Source organism: Bidens hawaiensis, unplaced genomic scaffold (assembly GCF_021521415.1).
Source record: "Bidens hawaiensis isolate Kalapana, Puna unplaced genomic scaffold, B.hawaiensis_p1.1 tig00046234_1, whole genome shotgun sequence".
NCBI lineage: Eukaryota > Viridiplantae > Streptophyta > Magnoliopsida > Asterales > Asteraceae > Bidens > Bidens hawaiensis.
In genome coordinates, this window is record NW_027498259.1 from 50,948 (window position 1) to 64,359 (window position 13,412).

Consider the following 13,412-nt stretch of genomic DNA (forward strand, 5'->3'; position numbering starts at 1 on the left):
CCTTGGCACCGGAAGCTATCCGTTTTCTAACCAGGGTCCAAAAGGTTGTGCATAGCAATGTGTCGACTCCAAAGGGGCAGGGGTATGTCTTTAGCAGGTTAGGGTTTGCAATTCAGAAAGGGGTGGCGGCGCAGCTTGTTGCCCGCCTACCTGCTATATTGATGTAATATCTATGTTTCATCAGTAGAAATAAAATCTTTATAATTTAAAAAAAAAATCATCTTAATAACATGAATCATTTTAATAACTTGATGTAATGTTTGTAGGTGGAGGATATACCACTCACTTTTAAGTTTGAAGAACACTATGTTGGTTCTTTTGTTTATCCTTTGCTAGAATGTTTTTTGTTACACTTTTAATTATTATTAGTTTTTTGTTTAAGAAAGTTTGTAGAAAGTTTAGATACAATGAAGATCTTGTTTCATTAGGAAGTTTGTAAAAAAATGTTATTGTGATTTTATGAATATTATTTCAGTGTTGTTTGACTATTATTTCAATTTTGATATTAACGACCTTTTTTAAATTTAAAAAATTCGGTTTATTTAAGTTTATTATAACAGCTTGCAGAAGTTAAAAAAACAGTCTTCTACTTGCAGACTTCAGAGGTTTGATCCACCTTTTATTCTACAGATGTTTGCAGATGTGGTCCGCAAACTGCAGACATTTTGCCATTGAAAAAACAAACAACACCTAAGTGTTAATCTCTTAAGAAGTAAAACGACGGAATCAAATCATTGGAGTATAACTAATCACCTACACCTTTGGATTCGAGATCAGGCTTATAAAAACAAAATTTAGGTAAAACAGAAACCTAAAAATTTGATTAAGAATAAAGAAACTTTTTTCACTTGAGACTATTTCCTTCGTGTTTCGTATGACTTTCAAGTGTATGTTGTTTAAATCCTACTAGTTAATAGTTGGTTCATGTTTTTAACTTGTTAACTTATATTAATTTTAACTAGAAATCTGTCATAATACACATACAAGAAAGTTATCGTTACAAATAAAATAAAATAAAAAACTACTAGAAGTCTCTTTAGAATATATATCTGGTTAACCTTGCTTTGTGATTTATATTAGGATTCATTACATATATATATATATATATATATATATATATATATATATATATATATATATATATGATTAACCTTGCTTTTTTAATATTCCGAAATTAGTTTATGTATTTATAGATATGAAACTAAAGAAGGTAATGTAAATGCAATGTGGTATAGTGCTACAGTTATATTGTTGTCAACCGATAGACCCGAGATCGAACCTGCTCCTCGGCTGATTTTTAGTTTTTTTTTAAATATAAATAGATCTATGTATTTATAGATTTCATACTAAATCAAGCAATGTAAAGGTAAGGTGGTGTGGTGGTCAAGTAGTTGTGCTGCACTATGTTTATTGCGGGTTTGAATTTTTCGAGGGTCAGTTTTTAGTTTTTTCTTTGTCTTTTTTATATACTAGAAGTGTTCGATTCTATTGTTAGTTTTATAGGAAGCCGTCGCGAGAAACCTCTAGTTTTCTTGAAAGCAGAGACATGCTACTAATGTCCTAATGGGCATAACATGAGGAACAGAACAAAAGAAGCAAAAATATATATATACTATAACTAAAGCTTGGCAACTTGTGGCCCAGTTATGAGTCTCACTTATGGGCTCTATAGGCTTGTAAGGCTAGTTTCTTTTTTACAAAGTAGCCCAATTGCTATATCATAGAAAGTTCGATAATTTGAGATTTTGAGGTGAAGCTAGTTTGCAAATCTTAACCAGTTAACGGAATCCGGAATCGAACCATTATACTAAAAAGGTTTGTAACTGAAATTTAACCATGGGTTAGGGACTCGTCTGACATTATCTTTAGCAAAAACGAATTTAGAACCGGCTAACCGAAGCCAGCTATTTTTAATAGGTTAATAGTTTGTGAACAAAAGTAGCCATTTTGACCATTTTCTAATGGCTATATATGACCATTTCTAGCCATTGTGAACTGGTTTTTGACCCAACTAGCCAACTCGGGATGTATGGTGCATATGCCGATAATCAACACGTCTTCATTCCTTTTTCTTTTGATATATTTGGGCCCTTGCCCCCAAAGCTATTACGTTTCTTAAAATAGTTCAGCGGGTCGTGCACAGTAACTTATCGACACCAAATAACTATAACTTTATTTTCAGTAGGACCGGTTTTGCCATTCAAAAGCGGTGGCGGCACAGCCTGTTATCCGCTTACCCACCTCTCTATTGTAATTAGATCCTTTTGTTCAATATATGGATAGTGGAATTGATAATTTACCCACCATGCTCCCATGCTCCTTGTTCCCTGAAGATTTGGTAGAACTTGATTTTTTTGTCTTTGTGGAAAGAAATGGGAAACCCATTATCTCGTTCTTGGCGTCATGACACGTGATTTACTAACCGTCCATGCATTTACAGTAGCTTCGAAATATGTTTTTCTTTCTTTTTTTTCTTTGGTGACAGGGTTTTATCAACGCTGATGGGAATGTACATTTATTTAAAAGACCATGCAGACACAATGAAATGTGTACAACATAAGTAATTGATTAAAAAATCATGTTTAAGAAGCATTTAATTGACCATCAATGACCCTGCTTAAGCATCAATTTTATCTTAACTAAACATCATTTAACAATTTTTAAAACTCTCGGACTAGGGGTGTCATTTTTATCCGAAATCCGAATACCGAACACAACCTGAATTAACCTAGACCCGATTAAAATGGAATCGAAAACCAAAGGTAGTATTCGAATCGGAAACTGGGTTAAAAAAAATTTTAATCAAGTCAACTCGATTAACCCAAATTTACATATAAAATGACACTTATACGCATACATACATAATCTATAGAAAAGCCTGATTTTCTTCCTATATGTTTATTTTTGTTGTTTGTATGTTTATTTTTATTGTTTGTATTTATGTATTTATATGGTATTATTTTGTTGTGAACATGCCAATTTAACGTTTTCTTTTTAGTTTACACGCTATGGTTAGACTCTGTGCTTATTTGATTTGGCATTTTCTAGTTCTAGTTAATATATGTGTTTGGTGCATGAGTATAAACGGATTAACATATTGAGAGTTTTTATATTTGGCGTTTTGTGCTTATTATCTAATGAATACCATGTTAAGTTAAATTGTAAACTATGTATTCCGACTTGTATTTAGAAAACCGAATACATATTAACCCTGGCCCGATAAACCCAAAACAAATAACTCGAAACCAATTAACTTGAATCTTATTTGGTTTAGTAATCAAGTAGGATTCCTATAACACACAACTCGAAAAACCTGATTAAAAAACCCGAACAATACTCCTAAATCCTGACCAATAAAACAAAATTAAAATAATTAAAATCCAATAAACCTAAAAGAAATTAATGTCAATTTCAATTAGGCTGTTCATAAACCGAGCCGAACCGAACGCAGGCTTGTTCATACTTGGATTACTTGATTTGTTTTGAAAGTGAGCCGAACTGAGCGGATTGAATTTAAAAAAAAATGAGCGATATTTTTATGCTTAAACTTGGTTTGGTTTAAAACCGCTTGGCTTGGTTCGGCTTGGTTTTGCTTGATTTCATGCAAAATTTTATATTTTAAATTTCTAAAACTCCAAAATATATTAATTTAAACTTTCAACTCTAAAATGTTTAAACTTCCAACTTTAAAGCATCTAAAACTCAAAGTTAACAAGTAAATATATATTAAACGACTGACTACGATTAATTTAAACTTTGAAGTCAACATAAAAAATGAATATTTTAAAAACTTAAAAAAATAGTATACTTTTATAAATATACATAAAATTTTTATATAAAACTAACAAATTAAAAACAATTCGAGCAAAACGAACTGAACCAAACCAAACGAAACTTTGTTCGTGCTTGGCTTGTTTTTAAACCGAACCAAGCCGAACAATTCATTTCCAAACCAAGCCGAAATCAAACTATCATTTTCGAACATTTTTCTTTTCACTTTTTACAATTTACCCACCATGTGAGCTTCAACTAGCAACAAACCACTTCTTCTTCTTCTTCACTACAGATCTTCAAAACCCACAAATCTCCACACTCACCACCATGAAACAATTACACAAACAATCAATCACAAACCAACGCCGAGATGAAGAATCACCCACTTCCGAACCCTTACCATACTCTCCAAAATCCCTAAAACACCCCTCATCATCCTCCAGATACATCCCAAGATCCATCAATTACCTCCTCAAAGAACAACGCCTCTTATTCATCCTCATCGGAATCTTAATCGGATCCACCTTCGTCATCTTCAAACCCTCTAATTCCACCGACCCAGATACCCAAATCCGGAATCTTGAATACCCAGTTGAGATCTCACGTAAAGACTCGGTTTTTAATTTCAACCGCTCCGTTAGGGTTCCGGTGAGTATTGGCCGGAAGAGGCGGCGGGTGGTGGTGACCGGTGGATCTGGGTTTGTGGGTAGTCATTTGGTGGATAAGTTGATTGCTAGAGGTGATGATGTGATTGTGATTGATAATTTTTTTACTGGGAGAAAAGAGAATGTGATGCATCATTTTGGGAACCCTAGGTTTGAGTTGATTAGGCATGATGTGGTGGAACCTATATTGCTGGAGGTTGATCAGATCTATCATTTGGCTTGTCCGGCTTCGCCCGTGCATTATAAGTATAATCCGGTTAAAACCATTATATCCTTTTTTCAGGTCTTTAATATTTGCTGTTAGTGTTATTGATAGTTTGATACACATGTAGTTTATAACTTTATATGTATGCATTTGCATTAACTTAGTGCTCACATTCATATGCATAACAGCAGGATTTTTCACCTTAATGTTATAGTATATTCGAGCTAAAATCATAACGTTTACCAATTTTATTGTTCTCTTTATGAATTTGACTATGGATATCTTTATGGATTGCTGATGTGTGTTATCATTTTTCATTAGGCTAGTGATTATTAATTTTTCAAGTTTATCGATAGATTTTGTTATAACATGTATACGAGGGTCTCTATCGCCTAAATATCAGCATCTGGTTGCATTATATTTTCTTGTGAAAATTAAAGAACTTGTATAAATATGGTTATAACATGCATATGAGGCTATGGTCGAAATACTAGCATCCGGTTGTGTTATATTATGCTGTGAAAATTAAAGAACTTGTATAGATACCAAATTTGAACCGGCTTTCCATTTGTAACTGCTATTTGAAGTGTAGATTTAAGTAAAAAGGTCACATTTTGATTTAGTGTTTTGGTATGATTTCTTTAATTACTATGTGGATTTGAAGTGATAAGAGTTTAGAATTCCTTAACTAATGTGATTACAAGACCAATGTGATGGGCACTTTGAACATGTTGGGACTTGCCAAGAGAATAGGGGCAAGATTTTTGCTTACCAGCACAAGTGAGGTGTATGGAGACCCACTTGAGCACCCTCAGAAGGAGACGTATTGGGGGCATGTGAATCCAGTAGGTGAACCATTATTTGAAATTTATCTTATATTCTTATGTTACTTTGTGTTTGTGTGATGCCTTTAACTATATATATGATAATATTGCATAGGTGTTAGAAGCTGCTATGATGAAGGGAAAAGGACTGCTGAAACCTTGACGATGGATTATCATCGAGGTGACGGCGTTGAGGTAATTAATGAATAATTACATTATATCGTTATTTTTTTAGTCCGTATCTTTATGATATGAACATTTCAAACAACATAGCACTGTTGTGGCAGCATGAAATGTGACAAATTATGGCTTTTACTGTAGGTTCGGATAGCACGTATTTTTAACACATATGGTCCTAGGATGTGTCTGGATGATGGGCGTGTTGTCAGCAACTTTGTTTCACAGGTGAAACCGAAGCAATTTTTCATATTCTTCTTTAATTATTGATAAATGATATAGGATCACTTACTGGTTGTTATGAATCTTGTATATAGTTACATTTCTTATGAGATAAGTTGGTTTTGCAGGCCATTCGCAAACAGCCAATGACAGTTTATGGTGATGGAAAACAAACTCGAAGTTTTCAGTATGTCTCTGACTTGGTATGTTATTACATTAGCTGTAGGATAACTTTTAATAACCCTTTTGTTTAATGTAAATTGTAAGATTGCCTGAGATTAGTTTTAAATCTAAGTCTGATAGTTATTTAAGGGGCAACTTGCACAAATAGAGACAAGATTTACATTTTTTATTGATTTTAGCAACCGGCTATAAATTAAGCCGAAAACAGGAAATCAGCTTATAATTTGGTAATCTGCTACCCATTTTAGCAATTAATCTCATTTTAACCTTTTCTACTTGTAGATTGCTGAGGTGGCACTGATTAATGCCATGTCAGCTGCCACATCACATTTCAAATATGCAGAAAAATCTCTAACTTAGAGAAAATAGAAAATAAATGTATTTACGAGTTTGAACATTTAATTTGCTTATTTAAAGTTAATAGTTGAAGGTCACACTCTCATCATACTCCACGTAACATATACATATACAACTAAAACGACAAATTTATGTCAACAATTGCAAAAAGGATCTAACTATGAAATATAACAAGAAAAAGCAAGAAATATAATCTGGTTGCTAAAATCTGTAATAAAGTTTATATTAGTTTCTATAATGCCCCAAGTTTAAAGTTGGTTGCTAACATCTGGGAAAAAAACACAAAGTTCTTCTCTTTGGCGTATGATTTTCAAAAAAAAAATCATATCAGTTTTGCAGTTAATATTAATCTGTTTGACTCTGCATGTCAAATAATCTTGATATTTTTAGTGAAACAAGGTAAATAATTTGACAATAATTCAGGTTGATGGACTGATGGCACTAATGGAAGGTGAGCATATTGGACCTTTCAACTTGGGCAATCCAGGAGAGTTCACCATGTTAGAACTTGCCGAGGTTTGTCTACTCCCGCTCCAAACCCGTCTTTCAGCTCGCCCTTTTTAACATATCTAGTTTACAAAATAATCATGATGATATAATCTTTAATATTAGGTGGTCAAAGAAACTGTTGACCCGAGTGCTACGATAGAGTTCAGAGAGACCACTGCTGATGATCCTCAGAAGAGAAAACCGGATATTAGCAAGGCAAAAAATATGTTAAATTGGGAGCCTAAAATAACGCTTCGTGAGGGTCTGCCATTAATGGCGGCTGATTTCAGAAACCAAATCTTGAATGAAGATGAAGGCAAAGGTGCAAAGTGAGATTTTCTTGACTCATAAGTGTGTGTATAGATTCAGCAACTTATATCTATATGTTTGCTTATTTCTTTCATATGTGTTTTTCCCATCCAAACCTTTTATTTGGATTGGTTTGTTTGTGTAATAGATTTTGATGTATCAAGAAAGGATTTTTATTTTTTATTTTCTTATTCTTTATTTTTGCTGGTTTTTGTATCAACTGATGTTATCCACAAGAATGTTACTTTCTATCTTTTCTTGTGAGTTGTGAGTGTCAATAAAGTTTCAAACTTTTAGCAAAAAAAACAAGGGTGCGAATGGGTCGGGTCGGGAAGCTTCTTCATAAATCCATTAAATGTTTGTGGGCTTAAATAAAAGGAAGAAAGCAACCTTTGAGCCCTAAAACATAGAAAGAAAACATGTTGGAATTTGCTAATAGATAGGCATCTGATTCAAAGATGATTGTAGGTTGTGGAAAGTAGCTTTGTGTGCCCTTCTTCTATGAATGTGTTTGTATTTGAGCATTTGTTCCTTTAGAATATAGGAATACTATTCCTCATGATCATTCCAATTTTCTTTTTTGCCTTTATTCTTCTTTTGAATGCCCAATCTCTTTCTTGCCTAAGTTCTTTTGACAAAAAGAGTAAAGTCAAAATGAATGAATTTTTCTTTGTCAAGCTCACCCGGATGAGAGCTGTTCAGGTCATTTTTATAACCAAATAGTTTAAGAACCGTAAACTCTTAACCATGTTAGGTATTAGTGTGACGAGGCGTGGAGAGAGAACATGTAGTAATTTAAAAAACATTTTGAGATTGACATGTTTTGTTTTCAATTGTTGTGTTAGAATTACTCATATGCGTGAATCGTTTTCAGTTTTGGGATGAGGTTGATGTTAATGATCATATCTTGTTGAATAAAAATAACCTATTTACTAGTTATGTTATGGTTATGCTACTTATGTAAATGAATAAATTACAATAAGAAACATTATGCATCAAAGAAAATGAGCAACATAACTTTTAATCTTCTTCCTTCAAAGAGAAGATAGCTAGAAAAAGGATGGTGATATGATATTGCCACCAATCAAGGTACTTTCATGAGGTACAATCATTGATGCTCATTGAAGAGGTAGATCCCAGCAGAGCCCAGTTGGACCCGCAAGACTCACCTCAAAGAGGGACGTCTGCGCAGTTGAACCTGCAAGACTCACCTTCAACAGGGACGTCTGAGCAAAGGCTAAACTCGCAAGACTCACCTTGAAGAGAGACATCTGCGCAGAAACCAACTGGATCCGCATGACCCACCATGCTCAGAGACGTGACGTCCTTACGCGCAGTACGCAAGCTGTTCCCGCAGGAAAAGCCTCCCAATGGTCGACGTACTCCGCCTGTTCCCGCAGTAACGGATACTAGCCATCAGGGAAGGCTACCCGCGCAGCAAGGCTACACGCACAAGACACTTAACTTTTAAATAATTCAGTAATGTCACCTGAAGGAGTGAGCAAGCCGGGAACACTCCCGCCCAAATGAGCCAGTCCGTACGCTACTGGAGGACCTTTTGTACTGTACCTGACGAGGTATGGACAAAAGGTCTGACCAAAGCAGCGACAGCTCACTGTGACAAAGGAATAGTACACAGCCGGCCTGGTCACTATCAGCCGCTGCCTACTCACCAACCCCTGTCACTATTAGCCGCTGCCTACTCACCAACCTGTCGTAGCACGTGCATAGCCTGCAGTTGGTGGAAAAGGAATAGTACACAGCCGGCCTGGTCACTATCAGCCGCTGCCTACCCACCAACTACCAGCATGGCATGTGCGTAGCCCACAGTTGGCAGAACAGGAATACTATTCAGCCGGCTGTACCTTCTTGGAAACCTACCTTCGGCTATAAATACTCCAACACCTTGGAATGGTATGGACATTACATTATCTTATCACATCTTATCTTCTCTAGCAATCTCTTAATATACACTTATATTCAAGAGCAATCTAGTCTGATTCTCACGCCGGAGGGTGGTCACAAGGAGGTACGCCCCCCCCTTCTCAGTGACGAGCTCACGGTGTCTGTTTTGCAGGTCATTAGAAGAACCATCTTTGCCGGACCTAACCCTTCGTGGGAAACATCTATTTAACCCCCAGATTATCCGTAATCTGCCCGGGGTCAATTAGTGTTTCTTCATTGGCGCCATCCGTGCATAAAAGCTAGAACTACTTCTTTTTCAGTTTTTTCAAACTTCTGGAAAGATGGTTAAGGTTACTCCGTTGCCAAAGCCAGCGAGTGACCAAGAAACCCCGGTAACCACAACCCCAGCTACTGGGGGAAACACCGGCGAGTACACACATTTTACGAACACTACCCCGGTTACCCAAGCCGGGGCAAGTGCAGTAAATTTTACGAACACTACCCCGGCTACCCAAGCCGGGGCAAGTGCAGTAAACAATCATCCCCTGGGATTCATTAATACCCAGGCGGAAAGACGACAGACGAGGTTCCCCCACCAAACACTTGATCAAGTTAAAGCGTGGGCGGAAGCACGTCAGAAAGAATTCCAAGCTGAGTTGGACGAACGCTTACGTTCACTCCAACAGGCCGACGAATTCGGAAGCACTCGACAACAGCTCAACATGAGCAATGAGTGCGAGTATTTGGACGATGATTCGGAGGAATCCGACACTGACGTAAACCCTCGCCATAGAACGAAAGGGAAGCGTAAGGAAACGGACTTCCAACCAAGAAGGAATTTTGGAGAAACCTTCAAACCAAAAAACGCGGGGGGAAACCCACGTGACTTCTCTAAAACCTTCAGACCAACCGCTGCAAATGCGGGAACCTCCAAGTTTGCAAGGGACATTGCGGAAGCAATCGCCCCAAGAAGTGCCAAACAGATGTCCAACATCGGCACTTATGATGGTATATCCGACCCAGACGATCATTTGAACAGATTCATAGCGGGGGCAACCGTCAGCAACTGGACGGAACTCACGTGGTGTTATATGTTCCAGATGACGCTGGTTGGAGCAGCCAGAGCGTGGTTCGACCGTCTACCGGTCCACCACATCTACGATTGGGCAGACTTCCAACAGAAGTTCAGCCAACAAAGAAAGTATACCGAAGAGCAATGGATAATCCTCAATTGCATCCGAGAGGAAGATGAATCTCTGCTAGACTTCATCACTCGCTTCAACTCAAAGAAGCTAAGTCTGGGCAGTATTAGCGAAGATCTTGTTCGCGCTGCTTTCATCAAGGGCGCGAAAGACCCAGAGCTCATCCGCACCTTAACGGGGAAAGATGGCATGCCATCCACATGGGATGCCATCATGACAGCAGCTAAGCGCTTCACGGAAACGGAAAAGCAACTGGGTAGAGATCTTCCCCAAAGCACAAACCTCTTCACCCAGAAAACAAGAGAAAACAATGTCCTTACCGCCCGACTAAACAAAAAGAGGAAGCTAGGCATTTGGAAGTCAAGGGTAAACTTTGACACCTCATCCGGCTCGCACCCTCGGTTAGGCGGAAAGGATAACATGCAGTCGTCGAACCGGAACTCCAGATGGACGCCACTCACCAAAAGCGTCACCGAGATATTCGACACCGAGAGGCTCCCATGGCCAAAGGCTCCAATAATCCGAGAGCGTCACAACGCTGATCAGAGCAAATTCTGTGACTTCCACAGGACAAGAGGCCACAACACAGAGGAATGCGCAGACTTGAAGGACATTGTCGAAGCATTTGTCAGAGATGGGACGCTCACGCACCTCGTGGCGTAATGAACGCTGAGCAGGCTAATGCGTATAGAACCCCAGTTGGGGAACTGCAGCTTCAATGTCGGAGACTACATACTACGTAAACAACGAGATTCCGAACCAAGTGCATATCGGCTCGAAAGGCTCGATGACACTCCCAAGAACATGGAAGGGAGCTCAATTACACTGTCTGCATGTAGATCAATTCCAAACTTGTAAAAGAAAAGGCCCAGAGCCACTTCTAATGGAAATGATTCTCCTTATCACATTGACGCTGATGATCTAACATTTTTACTTATAAACTTCCCACACTGATATGCCGGTCTTCACCGCATACATAAGTGGGGAAGTAAGTCGTTGTGTGTGGAAGGCGGCAAAACCCGCATAAACACAAAAAACGGCAAACCTTCACGCAGGTCAGTCATAGATGAAGTTCGGTCATCCCACTAAATGAAAGTGCCGGTCCTACCCGCACAAATCATGATAGAGGAAACCGAATTAACCTATTGACAACCGCGCGTCAAACGGTTAATTTATCCAAAACACTGATATGCCGGTATTCACCGCATAAATAAGTGTGAAAAGAAGTCGTTGCGTGTGGAAGGCGGCAAAACCCGCATAAACACAAAAAACGGCAAGAATCTCTTAAAGGAAAAAATGAGGAAAACCTTCACGCAGGTCAGTCATAGGTAAAGTTTGGTCATCCTACTAAATGAAAGTGACGGTCCTACCCGCACAATCATGATAGAGGAAACTGAACATTAACCTATTGACAGCCGCGCGTTGAAAGGTTAACTTATTCAGAACACATAGAAAATTTCTTAAGGAAAAAATGAGGAAAACCTCCACGCAGGTCAGATATAGGTAAAGTTTAGCCATCCTACTAAGTGAAAGTGACGGTCTTACCCGCACAATCACGAAAGAGGAAGAAAAACTTTAACCTATTATCTGCCACGTTGAAAGGTTAACTTATCCAAAGTACTTAAGAAATTGCTAAGTTAAACTAAAGTATGCACAAGCGAATCATATATTGTTTATGCGGCAAAACAAGTGCCAAATTAAACTATAATATGCATGAGCAAGTCGTATAACGTTTATAAAGCAAGAGTGACGGTCCTACCCACACAAAAGATTTATATTCCATAAAAATTCAACTGTTACAAGAATGGCCGGGTATCTACCCGCCTACAAGAATATAAATCTATACAAAGACGTAAATCTATCCTAACAGTGGGAAGGGATTTAAAAGATCAAGCTTCAGGGCCACTCCCTCCGAACCCACTTGTACCCGCACCATCAGTTGGCTGTGGTGGTTCAAGGAAGGTCTTGAGAATGGTTAGCCCATCATCAGCAGCAGCAACTTCGTTCACCTTCTCCACCACCGGATGCGGGAAGGCGGCATACTAGTTCACTGCTTGGTCGTATACAGCTTTAGTATCCACATCATATAAAGGGAAGTTGGAAGGTGGGATGCCCTTCTCAACGAACCCTAGACCAAGCAGGAAGCCAGCATTTTCCCCATCCTCATGAGAAGCGTTGAGGGCTGCGTTCATGGCATCGTCATATGATGTGTCCGTGAAGACCCGATGCACAACCTACAAAACAAAAATACAAGTATCAAAACCTTTTCTAAGTACAAAGAAAAGCGTAAAGATATTATGAAGCTATGCATACCTGCGACAACTCTTCTCGTAGAAGCCATTCCTTGGTAACCAGAGCCTCCTGGAGGGCAGCTTGAGCTTCATTACGGGCGCGTCGGCTTCGTTCTTTGTAAGGTTGGCAAGCAACACATCTTTGGCTGCAGCCTCTTCGACGCCCTTTAGCTTACGCTCAGTGCGGTCAAGCACCCCCCTCTGGTCCAAGATCTCTTGGAGCTTCTTGGCATCTTCCATGGCCAAGGCGTCATGAGCCTGCTGGAGCCTCTCAAGTTTGGCTTTGAGCTCCTCATTCTCGGCGCGCAGAGGCTCCGCAACAGCTTCAGCCTTGGTGGCCCTCTCGGTTGCGTTCCGCGCAGTTTCCTTAGCCAACCGAAGCTGTTCGTTAACAGCTTGGGTAGCCTTGGAACGGGCCTCGAGACGGGCCTGAACTTCAACCTCAAGGGCCTTGAAGGCCTTCTCCTTCTCCGCAGCAACGGCGGAGAGTCTCCTGTTCTCCTCCCGGATAGCCCGCGCCTGAGCTACTTCTTGGATACGAGCCGCCTTTAACTTGTCGTTTTCACGACAAAGCAGCTCGACGCGCGGCTGCATCCGGGCAAGGAGAATTCGAAGCTCGTTTGTCAGCCTACCCTCTTGGTAGCTCGACATAGCTTCTCCCAGTGCACCACTGGGGGCGGCGTGGCGCGCCCACTCGACGCAATCCACAGCCGTCCGAAGGGTAGTTCCCCGGCGGATGTTCCACCGCGGAACAAACACCTCATTCGAATCCGACACTGCAAAAACAAAAAACAGTTAGGAAAAGATGA

The 13,412-nt window shown here is 39.2% G+C and overlaps 1 protein-coding gene across 1 annotated transcript; it reads left to right on the top strand.

Annotated features, from left to right (window-relative positions):
• The first annotated feature begins 4,072 nt into the window (after window positions 1–4,072).
• Window positions 4,073–7,388, top strand: LOC143596331 (UDP-glucuronic acid decarboxylase 1-like). The gene is made up of 7 exons (XM_077075124.1): window positions 4,073–4,722; window positions 5,349–5,493; window positions 5,584–5,663; window positions 5,790–5,873; window positions 5,996–6,070; window positions 6,831–6,923; window positions 7,020–7,388. Exons 1-7 carry the CDS (start codon window positions 4,102–4,104, stop codon window positions 7,227–7,229), a joined length of 1,308 nt encoding a protein of 435 aa, XP_076931239.1. The 5' UTR covers window positions 4,073–4,101; the 3' UTR covers window positions 7,230–7,388.
• Window positions 7,389–13,412: the final 6,024 nt, after the last annotated feature.

Coding starts and splice junctions, on each gene's coding strand:
- LOC143596331 (XM_077075124.1), top strand. CDS start 4,102: ATGAAACAATTACACAAACAATCAATCACAAACCAACGCCGAGATGAA. Junction 4,723..5,348: donor CCATTATATCCTTTTTTCAG/GTCTTTAATATT, acceptor TGTGATTACAAG/ACCAATGTGATGGGCACTTT. Junction 5,874..5,995: donor TCAGCAACTTTGTTTCACAG/GTGAAACCGAAG, acceptor TTGGTTTTGCAG/GCCATTCGCAAACAGCCAAT.